General features: G+C 40.3%; 1 protein-coding gene across 2 annotated transcripts in view; it reads left to right on the forward strand.

The window, feature by feature from the left end:
- The first annotated feature begins 4,668 nt into the window (after positions 1-4,668).
- LOC137147804 (hepatocyte nuclear factor 4-beta-like) overlaps positions 4,669-22,393 on the forward strand; it is a 38,750-nt gene continuing 21,025 nt past the window's right edge. Inside the window, exons 1-3 of one of the 2 annotated variants that reach the window (XM_067540189.1) lie at positions 4,669-4,915; positions 13,146-13,317; positions 16,395-16,489. In XM_067540189.1, the coding sequence (XP_067396290.1) occupies positions 4,801-4,915; positions 13,146-13,317; positions 16,395-16,489 (382 nt within the window). In that variant the 5' untranslated portion in view covers positions 4,669-4,800. The remainder of the gene's footprint in view (positions 4,916-13,145; positions 13,318-16,394; positions 16,490-22,393) is intronic. The other variant, XM_067540190.1, reaches the window with a different exon arrangement.

Here is a 22,393-nt window from a genome sequence, read left to right on the forward strand (position 1 = left end):
CTCTCCCTGAAGTTCATATGGCTGTGCTTGTCATGTGGCTGGCTTTGATTATCTGTGTCTTCAACTGATGGCCACCAGAGCTGGTATTTGGGGCGTAGAAGGCAGTGGGAGATGCTGGCATTGGTAGGAAGTGAATATCTTTGAGGAACAGGATTTAGCCAAGCAGCCTGTCCTTCACTCCCCTTCAAAGACACTAATGTCAATTAGACACCTAACTCCTGTTCAAAGTCAATAGGCGTTAAATGCCTCTCCTGTTGTTAGTGCCTTTACAAATATCCCTCAGATTTCTGTCCAGTCTTTCTAGTCTGCTTCATCAGGTGGGATTCTTGAGAATGTAACTGAGAAACCAGTTACAGGTCCTCCTGATCTCTGTTAGGGCAGACTTCTGCTTTATTACTATGGCAAATAGTATTTATGATCTACTATGGTGCCTAAAAGTAAGATAGGCCCCTCACAGTGCAAATAAGACTTGTTCCCCACCCTGAAGAAGGTAAAATCTAATTGTAGCTGTGACTCAATGAATTGCAGTAACAGCATAGTGGAGAGAAGGGGCGGGGGAATGAAAAATCAATGGGAGTTTTCCAGTGAATAGCTGCTCACAGTATAGATAAGGTGTTGACTGGCTGGGCCCAAGCCAGAGGCTGTTCAGGTCAAGAGGGATGACGAAAAGTGACAAATTGACCCTGAACCTCTTTTTATTTCACAGAATAGGAAATGTTAGAGCATGCCCCTTATTTCCCATTGCCCCTTGCAGATGAGCCTCAGCCCTGACTTTGGGTTGCCAGGGTCTACTCTCCATGCTCCTGCCATCCCTGTCATAGCTATCAGCAAGGGTGGAGTCTGTCACAATGGTTTTCCATGGGGTGGAATCTTGGGCAGTCAGAATCGGTCTGATGCCCCTCTCTTGTCTCATGTGGGCTACCAAACAGCCGGCATACAGCATGAGTTTGCTGCCATGGGTACTAATTTAAGCTAGTCTTGTTTTAAAGACCTAATTCATATATAATAAATAAATCAATAATGTCCTGGGAAATGGAGGGGGGCAGAATGGAGGGAAGCTTGTTTCTGCTTTGAGAACTTGTATGTCTAGAACAAATATTTTCCCCACAAAATCATATAACATAAGGGGTCATCAACATATCAGCCCCATCGTCTCCTCCTGTATCTGAGTATTGCTTTTATGAAGCAAATACAATGAGATTAGTAGAATCTATTTCCTACCTTGAATGCGTTTCCGAGCCAGACTAATTTTCTACTGTTGACCCTCTAATAGATACTGATTCTGTGAGGTGCTGAGGGGCCCCAGAGAGATGTGGTGTGTGGTTGGCTCTCCGTGGCACCAAACCTTACAGGATTGGACCCAGAGTGCATTTTACAAAGTTGTGCCAGCTTAATAATACTAGTTAAGGCTGGCTTTGAGTAAGATGCAAGAATGACTAATCAGATGCTAATTTAGCTGACGTTGGCATTACTTTACGTCTCGGGGCACAGTCCAAGGATAAAAAAATAAATCTTATCTAACCGAGGAGTCATTTGTGCAAGATTAGTTACAAAGTATTCTTTTTTTTAAAAAAAAAAAGACAGGGAGAGTGAGTTAGAAATCTAGGAAAATCCCAGCTATAGTTAACTCTTTGCAAAATCTATGATACCTCCCTGATACATGGGAAAATCCTTGCTGCCTGAAGGTAAATTTGGCTTGTCTACATGAGGTCAAAGAGAGTGAATCTAAGATTTGCCAAAACCTGATTTTGGCATCTTTCTTGTCAGTGTAGTAAAGGGTTTGCTAGATTACATTGGGTCCCACTAATAATGGGTTCATTCAGAGTTCAGGCAATTTGGAATAGTGTTTCTGGCAACCCTCTAATCTTGGCCAGGAGTCTTCCTTTTGGAAAAGCTTCTCCCTGTTTCTCAAGACCCTTCTCTCCTCCAAATTCAACAGGATGTCGGACTGGATCCTGTAAAATGTCTGTGTAGGAAGGAGACTCTGAAACACAAGCAATGTCACTCGGAATGGAACTGTAAAATGATGGAAGTTATCAAGGCACCTGAATGGTGATAGCTCCTGTATTCCAAACATGTAAAGGTAATGTATACTGCATTAGTAATATGCACCACTGCAGTTGAGTGTTTCATTTCCATTCTTCTTTTTCCCAACTCCTCAATCTTAACAACAACAAAATCTTGAGAGTCTATGCAAAACTCTGAAATAAAAATAAAAGAAAATATGGACCACTTGAAACTCTGCAGGAGAAATTGGAATATTACCTGAGATTTCAAAACACAGGTTTTATTGAGAAGCAAGTGTTTAGATTGGCATAATGCTGAACTGTCCATAACTAAAGCCCAAATGCAATACCAAAAGACTGTACAGAACACTGACCTGCTGCTTCCAACCATTTTAATAGTTTCAGTGCTTCACTTTGACTGGCACCTTCTGCCATAAGGGCCTTTGTCAACAACGGCTTAGATTGCGGTCTCATGAACTCTGAAAGATTGATCCTAGACAGTACATAGATGGGAAAAGAACAGAGATGCTGTAGGTAACGGGTGCTGGTGATTCAAGAGATGTAACCCCCTCCCTGTGGGTCAATACTGAACCAATGCCTCAATGCTGTTAGCAGGGCCAGCTTTACAGGTAGGTGATGGGGGCGACTGCCCAGGGTGCAGTGGTCAGGGAGGCACCGCGGTCAAGGGGCCGGGAGCTGGGCAGGCCTGAGGTGTGAGGCTGCAGAAGGGAGCTCAGGGCAATGGGAAGGGGGTGTCAGAATGGCTCTGGGGCTATAGGCTGGAGGGAGGCACTGGTGGCCAGGGAGGATGGGTGGGAAGCTTGGGGATGCCACATGGGCAGGGGTGCCAAAAATACAAGTTTGTCCAGGGTGCTATTTCCCCTAAGGCTGGCCCTAGTTATTAGGGGCAAAATGATGACAGAAGTGTTGTCTTTTGGGTGAGAACTAAAACTAAGGTCTTGACTACTTTCTATGTTGTTCATTTTTCTAAGGTGGGTTTCTCTCATGGGTTTCATTTATCAATGGACTTGTGAACATTAATTATCCCCAGGCACAAGAGTAGTGATATCAGTTCCAGGCTCTGGCTACACTGACGGCAGCAAAGTCGCTGCCATCAGATCGATGTCTCTGGATCGACTGAGTGGTCAGTGAAGACCTGCTCAGTCGATCCAGAAATCGACATACTAAGACCACCTTCGCAAGTGGCGTAGTGCTGCGTCTACGGGAATACGGTTCCTGTCGGCGCAGTGCAGTGAAGACGGCGCGCAGAAGAGGAGCCGAGAAGTCGATGGGAGTTATGCAAGTTTTTTGCGTAGCTTGCATAACTCCCATCGAATCCCAGAGGTAAGTGTAGACAGGGTCCCAGTGTCCTGCCCAAACTCTGGATCAGTTAATTACATCTGCCTACCTTACCTGTCCTCTGTATTTTCTACTGGGCACAGGGCTCTTCTTCACTCCCATTCTTAATTGAGTGGCCTACTGTTAAATAGTTGCCATGGTTACTTCAGAAATGGCAGCACTTCATTGGTGAGTCAAGTTCCATATGCACAATTGCACACAATATCTTTTTATATTGGCTACATTTCTATTGCTTAAAGACAGGTTTAGGGCTATGCTTTGTAAGACAGCATGTAAGTATTAGGGGCTCTATCTGGATGTAAGTTGCAAGTAGAAATGGACAAAACACCTAATGTATTTGATGAAGTTAGTCCTTTCGTCTGCTTGTAAGTTATCCATGAACAGATTTAGAATATTATGAATTTGCTCATTATCCAAATATTTAACGTGAACAGCTCTCTCAATCTGAAGTTTGTTTGCAAACTATTTGCATCCACTACACCTTTAAATGGGTCGTACTTGGTGTCTTGCATGGCATTGTTTGTAATACCTAATGGGATAAATGAAACTTTTATTAAAAAGGAACAGGAAAAATGAAGGTGATTTCAAGACTGCTGTGTGATGACTTCTGGCGTAACTCTTTGTGCAAACATATTTGCATGAGTATTTCCAAGACTTCATTTTCTGCAAACATCCTTCCAAACAATAATAATCACCTTCATAAACATTCATGAATGGGAAGGAAGGATGGTTCAATGCTTAGGGCACTAATCTGGGATTTGGGAGACCCATGTTCAAGTCGCTGCTGCCACAGACTTCCTGTGTGACTTCAGGAAAGTCATATAGGTCCGAATCCTCAAAGGTATTTAGGTATCTAATTACCATTGAAATCAGTGGGAGTTAGGCAGTAAGGACTATACAAATGTGAAGCATTATGCTTTCTGGGCGTCTGTGAGACTGATTCTTTTTTCCTACTGGCTTAAGTGACACCATCTGGCATTTTTACAAGAGCTGATGGCAAATGGCAGAGAAATGTATCACTGAAGTGACCCGAGTACTAAGTGACCCGACCCAAAGCTTTGCCCTGAAAGAACGGTTCAGTGTGTGAATGCTACCCTGCTACATTTTTCAAAATGTTTACACAGGGATTGCTATAAACCACACTGTATTGAACCGAGGATGCAATCCAAGCTGATTTAGCCCAGGCCTTATCTGCATCATATAATCATGATACAGGACACAGACACGCAGGTAGAGAGAAACAGAAAGAGAGAGGCAAATACTAGACCTCTCTTCCCCTCCAGTCTTCTCTTGGCACTGGGAGGGAACTGTGGGGGCGTTAGGTAATGATTTGTCACTCCAAGGTCTTGGGGTTGTCTCTCTTTGCAGAGGAAACCTTGGCCGTGATTGACAGTGGGGCTGTTTTGGCCTGTCCCATTGCTGTTGACAAGTAATAATGAAGCTTTGTCGAGCCATAATGGATATGGATATGCCAGATTATGTCGAATCCCTGGACTCCTCTTACACCATGCTGGAGTTCGAAAACCTCCGGGTGCTGCCAACTCACACTGGTAAGATTTCTGTTTGATTCCTCTTAAATAACCCCGGTTGCCTTCATAGAAAAGTTGGACTCCTAGAAAAGGTAGATGGGAGGTGTGGGGCAAAGGGTGGAAGGTGTAATATTTAAGCCGATGAACTATCAGCCTTTGTTGTGGTTGTGGTTGTGTTCGGGCCAGGGTACGATCCTTCTCTTAATGGCTGAACTGCATGGTGTTATATTTAATTATTTATTCAGCACCCTAGTGCGCTACGTAGGATACAAATAAAGACTCTGCCTGGAAGAGCTTGCAATCTGTTATTAAAGTTTCAATATCTTTGGTGCTCTGTAATATTTATTCTGTTTTATTTCTAAGGAGCAGTGAAATTACTTCACACACAAAGAAAAATTGTTCTCCTAAAATGACACAGACACAAACATATGGCGATACTTACAGGGAAAAAAAAACAAGTATATATACATGGTTTGAGCAATTTAATCCTTATACCCACCATCTATGTTGTTACTCATAAAATTCACTGTGAGTTGGAGTCACTTATTCGAAGGTATTTAGCGAGTAAAGTAAATATCCAAATGTTCTGATCACCTACCTGGGAATTGCAGCTTATTTTTCATTTACCAAGCTTGAGTGAAAGTCTTTTCATCACAAGGATTAAGGCTGTAATGTGTGCTTGACCCCAGCAAACATCTGCCTTGTCCATATTATTCCAAGAAAGTTACACAGCGCCATTTGGGACTGAAGCATTCAGAAGTTTGTTTGATGCCATTTTAATAGTAAACGCCCTTCCAGAAACATTAATTGTCCATCGCCTGAAATGTGAGGTTAAGAAGGACATTGTAAATTATGCAGTATAAGACCAACATCATAAATAAAATTGGTTAAAACAAATAGTTCAGCCTGCCTGGATAGTCTAAATAAGTGAAATGTCAAGAGGCTTATTCTAATTAAGATGAATTTCTTACTGTATTGCTTACACTTGCTCATTAGTGGTTTCATCAAAAGGAAATCAGGGACAACAGCTTTCAAAATGTGTTTTGCCAGCAACTCAAAGATATCATGCATGCTTCTGTGACACATGCTTCTACAAAGAATTTCAGTGCTTATGTTTGAAAGAAAATTAAAAGGCCCAAAGAAAATTAGAATTGTAAACTGGTCTCAAGAAAGTTGTATGTTCATCCCTTGGAAAAGTATTTTTGAAAAGTTTGGCAGCTCAAAATTGAACATATCAGATTTTGTGTTATTTTCACTGAAAGGTTTCCATTTGCTACTATGTGTTATTCAATACAGCTGTTTTGCCTTGTCACCTGCCTTTTGAACAACAAGATACCATTTTTATCCATTGAACAAATTGTCCTCAAATCCAGTGACATAAAACCTTGTATTTTTGCGTTGTTTCATTAGGTGAAAATAACAGGCTTAGTTTTTCTAAAGGCGAAGGCTATCTAGGTTAGTGTTGGGCTATTTGCTTTATTGTTAATAAGTAACTGGCTCTCTCAGGAACTAGCTGTTTTGAAATTAGCTTGTTTGTCTTGAGTAAGTAGCCTCTTCTACAATTTGTAAGAATAGTTTTAAAAAGAGAGAGGTGAAATCTCTATACATGTAAACGCACCCTAAACCAACGGCATTCAGGATGCACGACCTCCCAGTATGGCAGTTTTGGTAATATTTTTACAAAGTATTAAAATAGAGAAGTATTCTCACTTTAGATAGTGTGCTTAAAAAATGGGGAATTAGTTCAAATTAAATCTATACCAGTTTATTTAGGACCTGAGTTTGCCCCACAGGAACCAGTGGAAAGTTGGCCCTAGAGTTCAATGGGGGTAGGATTGGGCCTTTAGTATATAGTCTGATGAATTTAGGGCCTGAGTCTGAATTTACAAGATTCTGATCATCCTTACTCTGGTATAACTCTAGTGACTTTGGTGAAGTCACTCCTGATTTACACTGGGGTAAAAGAGAGCAGAATCAGGTCCTTAATATTCTTTCTAAAATCTATGAATCACTTAATGAAATTAAATGGCAGCAAATTTAAAATGGAGAACAGGAAATACTGGGTCTTTTGAGATTTATAATTAATCTGTGGAACTCACTACTGCAAGATATTACAGAAACCAATAGAGATTACAGGTTGTTGGTTTTTTCCAGTATAAATAAGATATGAAGGTATATTTAAAAATATAATAATATAGATTATAAAATAATATATTTTAAATATATTTAAAAATTATATTTAGGTAGGATTAAAAAAAAGACAAGGGCGCTCAGTCGTCATACTTGAATGCATAAAATGATCATGAGCTAGGAACAGGAACTTCTTTTCTTCGTGGAGTATATTAATTAACTTTACTTTCCTTTGAAACATATAACACTATTGAGTCTAGGCGAGAGTGCATCGCATTAGCAGGAGCGTTGGTTCCAGTATGGCAGTGGTGAAGGCTGTTAGTCTAAATATTTCCTTAAAATCATCATAGTTTTGTTATTTATAACCACGGTAGCTGTAGATAAAAAGTCATGTTAAAAAAAGCGCTGTGAAATTGTCAGTTCTTCTGGGTTAAGCTGGTGGAATTGGACATTTGTCAAATACCAGTAGCACCTCTTGAAATTCGGCTTTCCCTCATTATTAGTATTTCCTTTATACAGCTTATCAAAGATAAGTTGCACCACAAACTAATAATAAGTGGGTACTAAATTAATTTGAGCTGGTTAACCAAAAGGTGAGTACGTCTCCTGAAAAATTTCAAAAGAAATGAAACTTTTTCATTTATTTCAAATATTTACATGATTTTTTAGTGAACAATTTCAAAATGAAATATTTGGAATTTTTTCAAGAATTTAATTTTTTCTTTTCATGAGGGAAAAAAACCTAATTTCTCTTGCTTTTCTATTATTCTCCTATGGAAAACAGGGGAGGAGAAATAAAAAAAGCAAGAGAAAGTATTTTATCCCACCAAAATTGAATAAAAAATTTTTGTCAAAAAATGGGAAATTTCAAAGAAACCAGTGTGGTTCTGTAAAACATTTTGCTTTCTTTGAAATACCATTTGTCACCAAAATTTGCCATTGATCCAACAATTTCAACCAACTCTAAAGTTAACCCTACTTTTTATTAGCTATTATAATTTGCTTTTTACATGAGAGAAGCCTAAGTATTAATTCTGAATCTTCAAACTTCTTAGTATTCTACGTGAAATTGTCAAAGGTGGTTAATGTAGCGATGGTTAATTCAGGAATGAAGGTAGGAATCTATTGTCGGAGAGGAAGAGGGTATTAAAATTTTGTCCATTTCAGATAGAAAGCATGACCAAAAAAAAAAAAAGAGGAAAAATCAATATTAGTTTTTTCTTTCCTTTATAAAAGAAGTGTTACTAACTGGAGAAATATTCCCACTTGGTGCAATCTTGTTTCTTTTACCTTGGTGGTTATTTTGTTACTTAGTCCTTTATGTGGTGTTGCACCTGCCTCATCACATATTTCATCACAGTTATCATTTTTCCTATAAATTGACATTAATCACTTCACCAATTGGAGTATAAATAAAGCGCCTGTCTATGGTGATGTTCCTTTACCTGCCATAGCATTCAGTGACCAAACAGAGTCTTAAGAGTTCAATATGACCCTTTTAAAATCTCATTCTCAGCCCAGCTGCAATCTGACCCTTGTGCAGTGACAAATCCAGCTAATGAAGATAATTATAGAACAATAAGAAAGATTCTGCCAGTCAAAGGGCGTGAATGTCTGAATATTCCACAAGGTATCAATCCGCTTATAATCAGCTTGTCCATGCTGACTGGTCTCTTCTAGGTCAGTTACTGTGTGGGTTTAGGGACAGTTAATCTAGTTTGTTTTTTTTATTTTAATCTTTAAAAAAACTCAGATTGTTGGGGGTTACAAAACCAATTTATAATGCATTTGAATTGTGTCAGAGCAGTGTTTCAAAGTGGGTCCCAATCCAACCTCTGAATTTGCAGGCCCACATTTCAGAGCTGGCATTACCTGTCTGGGGCATGGCTGGAAGGCTCCATCACCCCACTATAGGAATCCACCAAAGACCTTGACATTACTGCAAGTAGATCTGAAAAGCAAAATTCAGAACTGAAGTGGATTCTGAACCTTAGTCCATATTTTGGGGCAGTCAGATCTTGGATGATGATTAGGGCCCATTTTTTCCTTTCTTTTTTTTGTTTGTATTCCAGCAGTATCTAGTGGCCTCCACTAAGATCCGGACCCCAATCTAAATAAACAAAACCAAAAGGTTGGAGGGAAAAGCGAGATGACTGTCCAAGGTCAAGTGGCAGGTCAATAGCTAAACTGGGAATTAAACTCAAGTCTTATAACTATTGGTAGCTGAATGATTAAGGCACTCGACTACAATCACAGCTGTCATGCATTTGGGTCTTGCTCAGTCTCACACTAAAAGGCTGCCCCCTGCTCACCCAGCTGCAAAATGGGTACCTGTTCCAAAGGATTAGGGAAGGCAAAGGTGGTTAGATGTGATGCCAGCTGCATCATGCCCTTGTGTACTGTCGGCTGTGGAAACAGACATGTCTAATCATGTCAGCATGATGAGCCAATTAAGACAGACTTTGATGTTCAGTCTCAACCACAAGACCACCTTTCTTTTCATTTGTTTGTAATTTCATAATTTAATGTCTTCATTTCAGCCATGCTATGGTATTGATTTATACACAGCATATGGAATATACCAGAGACCAACTCTGGTCTCCCATCTAGATTTGAACTTCCTCAGAGTTCGACAGAAGTTTTCATATAATTTTTTTAGCTATTAGGCTAGGCTGTACATTCCCAAAATTCATATTGATGCATCCCTTCTGAAACTTCAGCAAGTCCTGGATTCAAAGAGGAATTTTCTGGCAGCGAATACATCTCAGTGATACTCCCAGGGAGTAGACTGATATTTTCACTGCAATGAAAATTCTGTTTGGCCCAGGATCAGCTTTTCAGATGGCATCTTATTACTGGTCGCTGTTTGAAAGAATGCCGTCATGTGCATCCTTCTAGCTAAAGACCAACAGACATCTCATAGGAAAAGTTTTAGAAAAGGTTCTGTTTAAAGACTATTCTGTTATATATGGAGATGAACAACTGTAGCTGTTACACAATGCTGTGTTGCAGTAGATATATATGTCCTGTAGTGACTATATAGCTGCCTTTCTATGTAGAGCTCAGTCGAACCCCCAAACACCCTCAAACTTTGTGTGTAGGTTGGAAATCCAAATCAGATCCAACACATGCAACTCGATCACGTGTCTAGTGACATTTTCATGAAAACAGGACCTTTTTTTTAATTCATTTGCTCTTCCTTATTCCTCATTTGGAGTCTGTCAGTAGTTTGTGAGGGGGTATAAATAGTGATTTGACATTTGTACGCACACTGGCTTGAGCTGCTAACTGTTGCCAACCATATCACCATCATCAAAGGACACATCACTGTGCGCTCTGAGCTGAACTTTGGACTAATTTATGCTGCCTGGGGTTAATGAATCCTGGCCAGTGCCTAATCTGTGCCAGGGCTGAGTCCTGGCACCTCTAGGGTTGGCAGTTCATCAACCCGGCAACTCTGCGCTTGCTGCATCAGTTATGAAAGTAAAAAAATTGTTTGAGCCCCAGCACCTCTTTCTTTACAAAATTAAGCACTGATCCTGGCCTGATTTTATGGAGAGAGACTGTGGTGCATCATGGGAAGTGTAGTCTGGCCAGAAACTGGGTCCTTAAAGGGAGCATGAGGGACCCAGAACTACAATTCCCACTAGGCAGATGCAGAAATTAATGTCCACTTGAACCAGAACAAAATGTTTAATTTTCATTTTCCCAATGGAACGTTCTCCCACCTGATCCTTTCTCATGGAACATTTTGATTTCGATTAAACCTCTTCTTCTGGTGAGAAAATGTTTCATTCCAAATATTTCGAACGGCTCTAATGATCATCAGCAACGTGGGTGTATTTCGATGACAGAGTGAGCTACCAGTGTGTTAACCAAGGGCCAGATTCTTCCACATTTACTCACTGTAAGTAATGCCTTGCTACACAGTTAGTCCCAGTGAAATCAGTGGGATTGCTGCTGAGGTGAGCTACTACTTGGTGTGAGAGAGGCTAGCAGAACTGGGCCCGAAAGGTCTGCAGCCAAAGCCTGCAGCCTTTGCTCAAGCAAAACTCCCGTTGACTTAGGGCCATGTAGTGAAACCCTTATATTCCTATTGTGAGCAGTTATTCCCCAGTGACTTCAACACAATTTCTCTTGTGCCTAAGTGCTCTCCAGGGTTTCACAGTCCAGCTCTTTGATGGGATATATGCCCATAAGAACTGGGCTCCTACTGAGAAATGAAAAGCCTGTTGGATCCAAATTCTGTCCTGAGTTGCATTGGCCCAATTCCACTGAAGTCAACGTGGGTGTAACTGGGAGAATTGGCCTCCTTATTTATAAAGTTTGTTGTGCAATTTTTTTACTGGAACTCAAAATCGAATAACCAATGGGAGTTTGTTTATTGTGGCTAGGCTAACCATATGCTTGTTCAGAAAAGAAAGAGGTGGATCAAGCAGCAGTGTTTACGTTCAGCCCATATTTACACAATATCGTACACTGAAGATATTGTTCCAATAGAGTTCACAAACGTAAGACTGGCAAGATCAATGTAAACTTGGGTTATTTGCCTTTATCTTGTGAGATATTGAGCATCTTTTTTAAAGGGCTGAGAGCTCACTGCCTGTTGATATCAGGAAAAGCTGGGGGCACTGCACCTCATGGAATTTGGAAAGTAATGTGACTCCTGCACATACTATTGGCTAAGAATTATGCACATCCAATCGTTATGCTACCTTATGTCACCTATCCCCTCACTACGGCTTACTTGTTTGCCTCATCCACCTGTTACACCTTGTCATTTAGTTTATAAGCATTTTGGGACCAAGGTTGTCATTTATTATGTGTTTGTACAACCCCTGGCACAATGGGGCTGGGACCTACTTGCTCACTAGGCACTACCATAATAGTAAAATAATAATAATAATTAATAACTAATGAATAAGTCACTAGAGCTGGGAGAAATTTCTCGGTTGAAAAGTCACTTCAACAAAAATATAGCTTTCCATCAAAAACAAATGTCACTTGGTTTTTTGGTGAAAATTTTCAGTTTACAGTAAAAATGTTTGTTTTTGAAAACTGTAGACTTTTAGGTTGTCAATGGAAAACCACACTTTTTATCATGTGAAATTTTGATGAAAACAAAATAAAGTAAATTTCTTTTTGAAACGTCCCTTGTAAAACAATTGACGTTTTCTGGCCACCTCTGATTGTCACCCATTCTAACTGAGAAGAATCAGATCCCATCTGTATGCGCTACACATTTGTAAACTGTTCTCAGTGTTTTTATTCTGAGTTAGTATCCTTTGGTGCCCTGTGTTACCTCTTCCTGTTTGGACTTGCTTTTCTCTCTTGGGTTTTCTCACTCTTCAGCACGATATAAACTGAGGTTTCTCTGCTATAGGTTTGATCCTGTGAGATGTTGAATTCCCTCCTGTCCTATTGACTTTGGTGATGAGCACACCACAGTAGAACGTCAGGCCCTATATAGTGAAAAACGCTGTCCTGACTAATGCTAATTTCATATAAATGTCTTGCATGGGATGCCCATATCAGAAGAGATTACACAAACATTCCCCCTGGACACCACTGAAAAAGCAAGCTGTTTCATCTGGATCATTTCAAAAGTGTCTCCTCTCCAAACCACAACCAGAATGATAAGGATTGAGAGGAAGGCTGGTCTTGCAGTTAAAGTCAGTGCAGAATTTTCAAAAACGTATAAACCGTAAGGGCCAAATTTTCACAGTGCTATCAATTCATCCATTCATCTGTCTCCTATTAAAGTTAATGGGAGTCTTTCCATGGACTTTAATGGGAGCTCTTTGGATGTGTAAGGCGGTTAGATACCTCACTCTGAGAAGCCGCCTCTCATGCACAGATATAGCTTCTGGGCTTGTTGGAAGCAATTTAGAAGCTGTTTTCAACAAAATGGCCCAGTGCATGTCCTTATTAATACTCTGAGGTTCCTCAAAATGGCAGGGGCAATGGAGTAGGGGTGGTGTGTGTACACAAGTTTGGGTGGAGGGCAGGTGTGAGTCTGGGGGCTATCCACAACCCTTACAATGATGTGCATATTTCAATGCTCTCGTTTCACTGTGGTTCCTGTTGAAAAGGCCTAACTGACTCTGTGTCTGGTCTGCAGAAGCCATAGCAGCAGAGTCGACAAATGCCAGCCTGCTTAACAACAGTGTCAGCTCCTTGTGCTCCATCTGCGGGGACCGTGCCACTGGGAAACATTATGGGGCTTCCAGCTGTGATGGCTGCAAAGGGTTCTTCAGAAGAAGCGTCCGCAAGAATCATGTCTATTCATGCAGGTATTAAATACTGGGCTTCAACATTGTAAGCTCATTGGGGCAGGGACCATCTCTTATTATGTCTATGTACAGTGCCTGACACAGTGGTGCCTTAGTCTCAGTTTGGACCACCAGCTACTACTGTAATATAAATAATAGCAATGAAATCTAGTTTTCTGAGCACAGGACTGAGAGCCAGGGACTCCTGAATTCTAGTTCCATCTCTGACCTTGATTCCTTCTGTTACTTTAAACAATCCACTTGACATTTCTGTTCCTCACTTTCCCACTTGTAAAATAAGGGACAATTATATCCTCAGGGAACTTGCGAAGACTGGTTAATGTGTGTAAAGTGTTAAGTGCTATTATCAGGTTCTTCGTGTAGTTTGACCCAATGATTTCATCAAGGCCTGCTTAGTGAATGCCAGGGTGGACGGGAGACAAAGTTCTAGAGCCAAACAGGGGGTCTCTTGCATTTTCTCGGCATTCATTCAAATTAAATCAGCAAGTCTCCAAAAACCAGTCATCTCCAAAGCCTTCTCTCCCCCCTGTATTTTTCATTTTGTTTTTTAAAAACACATAAAGGCTTGCATATTGCTATAGATTGATTATTTTACAGTCAGCCTGTGTGACCAAAATGAGGCAGCTATGATTCATCTACGTTCTGGCATGCAGGAATATACTCAGGAGGATTATTTACCAAGAGGGGACCATAAATTATACAGCAGTTATCTTGGTTGAACTTAGAAAGACTATGTTTACTTAAAAGAAGAAGAAAAAAAAAAGGGGGTTAGAAGATTATTCATATATAACTGGAATTTAGGAAGTTTCATTTCTGCTGCAGCGATATTCCTCAGTTAAGGGAACTCCAAACCTGTAAAACACTTGCTTCCCTGTTTGTTTTAGATCAGTGGTTCTCACTGCACGGCCTACTCAGCACACAGCTGCAGCCCATGCGACATCCTCAGGGCCATGCAAGTAGATCTATATTGTGTGGATGCGGCCCACGTAACATGTAGAGAGCTGCATATATGGCCCACAGTGGTAAATAGGTTGAGAACCACTGTTTTGGATGAACCTCCATATAAAGCACGCCACATAAGGAACTCCAGAACACTCCATCCATAGAAGACAAAGGGTTTGATGGACTGCAGTTCCCCCCCTTCCCATCAAATATTTTTAATCTGAGCAGGCAAATGGAGATCTCTTCCGATTTCTCAGAGCCTGCTGCTCCCATTTTCCCAGGAGTAAATAGTCATTTCACTGTATGACCCCCTGGGAATCCATGAATCACAGTGTGATACTTAGCATCTTAGGAAAGAGTCTGATTCAAATCCAACTCAATGACAAGCACCTGTGAATCGCTATTTGGGCCGTTCTGTTGTTAGCTAAGTCACAGATGCCAATTCCTCAGAGAGTTCTTGGGCTGCTACTGTGTCATTCTGTGAACCCACCCCAACTTTTACAATGGAAAGCTGTGCTCCTGTTTGGTCCAAAAACAGCTTTCTCCATGGTCCTCACAAGTTGTCATGTGTGCTTATTACTCATGAAACATACCAGGTTGATATCTCTGATACGTAACCACAGAACAGATATAGCAGGGTTGGCATGGATCCCCATTGTCCTGTCAATGTATCTCAACTCTAAACAAGGAGGGTAGGGCTGGTTGGCAATTTTTCATTGAAACAACCTTTTTGACAGGAAATTGGGTTTTCCACTAACTAAAAATGTTGTGAAAAATATCTGCTTCTGCTGAAAATTGTGAGGACAAACTAAATGCCTTGAAAACTGAAAAGCTTGTGGTTTCCAGCCAAAAAAACCCCACAAATATTTTGACCAAATATTTCTATTCTTAATGTCACCACAGTGCCTCATGAGAGTTGTCAGTAGGGGTTTTACCGTTCCTCTGAAGCATGTGGGTGCGGGTCATTTGCCAAGATTATCTGGGTATATCTCACGTAATCATTTCCCTGACAGTGTGGGGGCCTCAGGCACTGGATGAGTCTCACTCTCTCCTGTTCTCTGCCTGTGACACGTAACAGGCTTAGTCTCCTGTGGGCCTTAATATTTTGGGCTAATGTCAGTTGTTGGGTTTAGTGTGCAGGTGCTGGGTGGTGTTGGAGGCCTGACTTCCTGTATTTTACAGACTAGATGATCTGGCAGTCCCTTCTGGCCTTAAACTCTATGGCTCCATGACTCCCATTCTCCCCTACAGGTGGGGCTCTCTGCGGAGACTACATCTCCCATGATGCACTACAGCTAGGGACTCCCATGACACACTTCTTCCCCTCGCCAAGACAATCTAAATAAACAAGACAGAGCAAGGGACATAGTAAAAGACAGTCCCCAGCCTGCGGAGCTTTCGTTTTTGCCAAAGTTTTCAGCAGATGGAAAACATAGCGCATTATATCCTATAAAATAAAACATTGAAACAAAGAGTCATTTTAAAAGGGAAAACTGAAACGTTCTGTTCCCAAAAAAGGTTTAAATTGAACACTTCAACCTTATTAGAAAGCTTGATTGCATTTTTTTTCCCAAAATGAAATTTTGTCAAAACGATCATGTTTCCATTAAATGTTTCACTTTCGAGGCCTCGGCATTTTCCAAAAGAAAAACGTTTAGTCGTAAAAATTTATGACCAACACTACTTACCGTAGAAGTTAGTTCCATGCAGGAATGATGGTGTTATTGTTGGGCTTTAATTTCAGGCTATAATCCTATGGTAGCGAGAGTGACTGTCCTTCCACATCCATCCCCTTCTATACTGATTGTAGCTCAATAACTGAAATTTTCAACCTGCTGCCCTGTTTATTTATGGTCCAGTGGCTAGGACAGTAGCCTAAATCTGAGGCAGACCTAGGTTCTAATCCCACATCTGCTAGTTAGCTGGGGCAAGTTGCTTCCCTTCTGTTTTCCCTCCCACTTGTTTTCTGACTGTCTTGTCTACTTAGATTGTAAACTCTTCAGGATAGAGGCTGTATCTCTACAGCTTGAAATACAATGAGATTCAAATCTCCCCTGGGGCTTGAAAAAGTGCTACTGTAACATACCTAAAATAATTTACAGGACTTTCCTCAAAGTTTGTCCTGCTTTCTTCAGGTTCAGCAGACAGTGTGTGATAGACAAAGACAAGAGAAACCAGTGCAGATACTGTCGGCTGAAGAAGTGTTTCAGGGCAGGGATGAAGAAAGAAGGTAGGTGCTGTAAGGTTATGTGTCCTCTATCATTTCAAAGCTGTTTGCTGCCTCTCACTCTATCCCCGCAGCAGCAGGTGTCACAATCACATTTCCATTTACAGAGAAGAAGCAGATGGCTCCCCATGAATCACAGTGAGACGTTTATTGCTCTCTCACCGTAGAAAATCCATTATTTATTTCAACAGCTGGGAATTTAATGTAGAGCCATAGCTCTTTTCTTGAAGTAGAAAGACCATTTAGTATCTCTTTTTCTAAATGAGTTTATAGACCTTTAGCTAATTCACTGTATGGTACAGAATAATATGAACCTGGGAGGGCATCCTCTGTAACATACTACATTAGGAGTGAGTCTTGTGTGGACTCTATACCTGGCTCTACGGCTATGTAGCTTGGGCAAAGCACATCCTGAGCCTTTGTTTCCCGTCTCACCTTTTGTTTTGTCTACTGTGACTAAAGGCTCCTCAGGACAGAGATTCTCTCACTCTGCATCTCTCTGTTTAAGGCTGAGTGGGAAACGGTTTTTCCAACCAAAGTGAACTGCTGATGTTTCAAAAACGTTCGCATCCCAAACTAGGATAAAGCATCAAAATGTTCTTGAACCAAAAAAATCTGGGAAAAAAAAAATCAGTTTGGGTCAATCAAAATGTTTCGTTCTGACAATTTTGAAATATCTCATTTTGATGTCAACCTTTCTTCCTTTAGCATTTTTTAAAAATTGATTTACAAAACATTTAGAAACAAAAAGCCATTTTAATTAAAAAAAATGCAACGTCCTGGTTCAGTATTGTTTGCAGTATCTTTTTAGCTGTTTTGGTCTGTGGGTATTAGAGAGACAAGAGACAAAAGGCCATGAACATCTTCGAGGCTGGGAGCTAAAATACACAGCTTTGTTAGACACTCATAAAGCTTCTTCATAAAGATGCTGGATTTATGGTTTATTTAACCAGTCTGTAACCCACTCATCCCCCTTTTTTGTCCTTTTTTGTCCTAAGAGGTGTTAACAGGCCACTTCACCTTGAATGCTCTCTTGCAATATGTGTTAACTCCCTATGATAAACAATCTGTTCCATCTTATATTTAGCTGTGACACTCTGAGAACCTTTCTCAGATGTGAAAAAGAACTCTAAGTAGTTCAGAAGCTTGAAGTTGTTCCAATAAAAGATAATACTGAACCAGAGAGACAAGGTGGGTGATGTAATATCAAAAAGGGGTGTTTCTACAATTTTGAAAATTAGGTCTTGATCATGCTCCCATTGAAATAGATGGTGAAACTCCTATTGATTTTATTGGAACAGGATGAAGGTCTTAATTAGTATTGCTATCATACTCAGTATCTGTTTGGGAAATTGACCATTTAACTCCAGCTTGTTCTGACGAATAGTATCAGCTGCCCTTCGACACATTTCCAACTGGTTCACACGTGAAGAGATAAATGGGGCATTATGGTGTGTCTGAGCAGCATTAGTCAGGAAAGACCTTTGTTCTAAGATGCTGTTATAGATTAGGAAAATACTCCAAGTAGCATGCTGCTTGAAAGCCTTGAACAGTTCCTTTATCTGAGTTACACTGTGAAAAAAACTGCTTTGCTATTTACTGTTATATGTCTGGTACCTGATCGTCTATTACCTGCTTGATGGGACGCTGCTGATGGTACTTCTTTACCTAGATTGTAAGATCTTTGGGGCAAGGGCTCTCTTTTTGCTCTCTGTTTGTAGAGTGCCTGTCACAATGGGGTTCTGGTCCATGACTGGGGTTCCTAGAGGTTACCGGGATAGAAATAATAATAAATGATAACACAGGCCTAAAATTTCACTCACCTTTAGTTCTAGCTTTTTGTATAGTATCTGCATGTGGGATTGGATATATTGCCCAGAAAAAAAAGTTTCTTCTGTGCTCTATAAAGCAAACATACAAACCCTTTTCCCATTTCCTCTTTGGGATGGGCGGGCAGGTTAAAATTGTCTGAAATATGAAGTTCAGAAAATTGTGGAGGGCTATAGCCTTCCCTATGCTATAACTCATTCAGTCTTACAGCTGGAAATCTGGCATTTCTAGATACCTGAGTTTCCCCCAACATAAGGCAAAGCAATGGCATACCACCCCTCTACTTTCCCATTCAAAGGGTCATGGCTGGGAAAATTTGCGTGACCTCCGGGCCTCTGTGCTCCAGCTGTTCCTGACTACTAGAACAGCTCCTTGGTGCCATCTGGAGCTGGGTATAGGTTACAGCATCCCTGATGCTGCTCTAACTTATGCTGGGGTCCAAACAAACCCCAGCTGGCCCCAGGATCAGGGAACCAGAAAGATGGTGTAAAACCATCTTTGCCCCATCCCCAAGCCCACAGTTTAACTAAAACTGACAATCAGGACAAGAGTTTTGATTGATTCCACTCTCACTTTGACTGAGTTCTCTGCCTGCCCACACCCTCAATACTTGTGAAATCTCAGACTTTTTTATTGGGAGCTGAAGGAAAACAAAATGTTCTTTATCGGATATTTTAAGGGTGAATAATCCATGTGGATACATTAAGAACATTGGGTGAAATACTGGCTCCACTGATGTCAGTAGGAATTTTTCCATAGACTTCAGAGGAGCCAGGATTTTACCCACAGAGATCAAATCTCTTGCCAAACTTTTGATTGTCTTCCCTGGACAAAATGGGTGTGCTAAAATTTGACGTAGAAATTGTTTTGTGATAGGAAGCAGCAAGAATGCCAGCTGGCTTATTTTCAGAGAATAACAGTAAATATAATGTTTTAAAAAAATTCCTTCCATAAAATATAACTTAAATATTAGCATATAGTGGATGGAGTGGTTACAAGATGTGGCATGTTTCATGGCCTGGAAATATTGAAATCCAATTGATCAGCACCGTTACTTGGTTTGTAGCTCTGTTTTTTTAAAACATAGATTTTATAATAATGGTTGTAAAACTTTGGTTTACTCATTTAATATTGACTGCAGCTTGACGACTCTCTCTAAGTCCCACATAGTCAAATTCTTTGAAGTTCAACTTATGAGTACACTGCTGATTTTGTGATTTTTTTTGCAAACTGGTAAGAAATATTGTAATGCCCCTAGAGCATTTTCATAACTGCACACCACACTGAATGCAAAAAAATGTGCCTCGTTTTCTTGTACAATTGTGACTACAAAAATTAGAATCCAGTTCTTTACGCTGAATAATTCTAGCTAATATTAAACTTCATGAAAAAGCATTAGCAAATCTTGTTTTCTGATCATTCAATAGCTATGGTGATTGTGAAAACATTTGTGCGTTGTCCTTTGTTCACATGCGGCCACTGTATCACCATAACACACACAGTTGTGTCTAATTGTCTCAGTGTAATTGGGCACTTTCTTCATCACTGTATTTTAGCAAACTTATTCATAATAGCAACCCAGCTTTCCAGGATGTGGCAATAGAACTGTCTCCTCACAGTACATGGAAGGCACCAGAGAGATTTATTTTTCAGACTCCAGAACATGACTTGGATGTGGTGTTATGAGGCAGTTTCATCATCACTACAGACCACGATCACGACTGGCCCACCATGAAGTGATGTATTGCTGAAATGTGGTCAGGTGCAATCCTGGAAACTTTGTGTTCCTCCAATGTTTTCATTTTGGCAAAACTCACCAATAAGTTGGAATGCTAGGCCTAGAGTACAGTAATAGCACTGGGGGGAAAAGGCTTTTCCATCCTGCAAATATTTTTAAGAGTTCAGAATTTTTTTCCACTCTAAAATCATAATGAAAAGTCCAAAACCTCAAAAATATTTATGAACCTATATAAATATACCCATTTATGAACATATAGGCTAAGTATACCTATTTATTTATTTATTTGGTTTGGATCAATTGAAATGTTTAGTTTCAATCATTTCAAAATGTACTGATTTATTTTGGAAAACACAATATTTGATTTCAACTTTTTTCGGTCTAATTGGGTTAAAGTTTGAACTGAAAAGTCATTTCAATCCAAAAAACTGGGATCTGACATTTCAAAAATGTCAACATGAAAGGCTCTGAAAACATCAAAACTACTTCTTGACGTATTTTTCAAGTTGGGAAATTCAGCGAACCCAATCCTGTTTCAGAAGCTGATTCGGTTTTGACAAACCGGCATTTTGGGCGATAGGGCTATTATCCAAACTGGCATTTAGCTAGGATCAAAGGCTGACACCTGTGTTTGTGAAAAGTGTCATTGGATTTCTGATAACCATGTGATCATGAGCTTGGTTTTACATCTCACCTGAAAGAAGTCTGGCAGAATTAAGCCCCAAATGAGTTATATATTCCTGACTGAAGTATCTGGAGTGGAATTTTCAAACATTGCTCAACATTGGCCTAAAGAATTAGTAAATGGTAACAGTCTCATTGACTTCAAAGAGAACCAAATTAGGCCAAAGTTGAGCACTTCTGAAATATCCTGCTGTAGGATCTCGGACACTAGGGCGCTATTTTAAAAACCTGTATTATATTAAGTGTATTTTTAATAACACACTTTAATGACAATAGAGTAGGCAGCATTTAAAATTGTGGGGCAAAGACACTGGAATATAACCATTTCTCCTTACCGTCGACTCGTCTAATGTTGTCTCATACATTTTCACTTGTTATTTAAAAGGCCTTTTAACCATGATGTGATTAGGTGTTGAGATCAAATGAATACAGCCTGTTGTATCTTTCACATTCATTCTCATTCCTGATCTAATATCTTATGGTAGGGAAAGCTTCGATTCCTGTTTTCTTTCGCAATGCTTCCATGTAATTTTTTACCTTACACTGATGGAGAAAGTGTGCCTAACACTTAAGAATCAGGACACCAGGGGCTATTTTTAGCCTTGGTATTGACTTTCTGTGTGACCTCACATCAGTTACATTGGCTGGGATTTTCAAAGGAGCCCGAGGGCATGTCTACACCACAGGTGCTATCGCAAAATAGCTTTAGTGCCATAGCTGTGCCACCGTAGTGCTCTAGCATGGACACTTCCTATATTGATATTGATATTCCTATATTGATATTGACACTTCCTATATTGATAGAAGGGGTTTCTCTGTCACTATAGGAACTCCAGCTCTATGTCCATCTCCATCTAGCTACCCAGCAGTAGCGAGGTCGATGGAAGAATTCATCTATCGACCTAGCCACGTCTGCACCAGGGGTTAGGTCGGCTTGACTATGGTGCTCCTGGGTGTGACGTAACTAGGTCAATCTAAATTTTAAGTGTAGACCAGGGCTAAGAGAGTAAAGTGTCCATGTCCCATTGAACGTCAATAAGAGTTTGGTGTCTAACTCTCTTCAACTCCTTTGAAAATCCCAGCTTTAAACCTTGTGGGACTCAGTTTACCAAGCAGTAAACAGAGTTACCATTTAAGCTCTCAATACCCATTTTGAGGTCATATGTTAATGTTTGTAAAATTCCTTGGGTTTCTCTGATGAAAGGCACCTGCAGAAGTAGAAAGGATTATATTTATTATTATTCACTTCAATTTCTTTTGCTAGGCAGGTATCCAGGGCCTTTTTTTTTATTAATGATTCACAATATTCATACCTTGGTTCATAGTTTGGCTGCAGTTTTTACATCTTTTCTGCCTGATTTTGAAACCGCAGGTTCAGATTCTGTGGCCATAATTTGGCTTCCACGAGTAATTGTTGGGCTCACAACCCATTGACGGCATAGAGGAGTGCATTCACGCGTCTTCTGTACCTTATTGTACTCACAAAGCAGGCAGTTACATGTACACGTGGTATCAATTGTCAGAGCAGTTTAGTTCCAGGAGCAAAATCACACCTACATCAGAAAGTGGGATCCAGGCCTTTTGAAAAATCAGGTTTTTCTGATCAACTCAGGCAACAGAAAGGATCAATCTGTCACAGCAGATCAGAACACTGT

Source organism: Emydura macquarii, unplaced genomic scaffold (assembly GCF_026122565.2).
Source record: "Emydura macquarii macquarii isolate MOO-44397 ecotype Brisbane River unplaced genomic scaffold, CSIRO-AGI_Emac_v2 contig_561, whole genome shotgun sequence".
In the NCBI taxonomy this organism is placed as follows: Eukaryota; Metazoa; Chordata; order Testudines; family Chelidae; genus Emydura; species Emydura macquarii.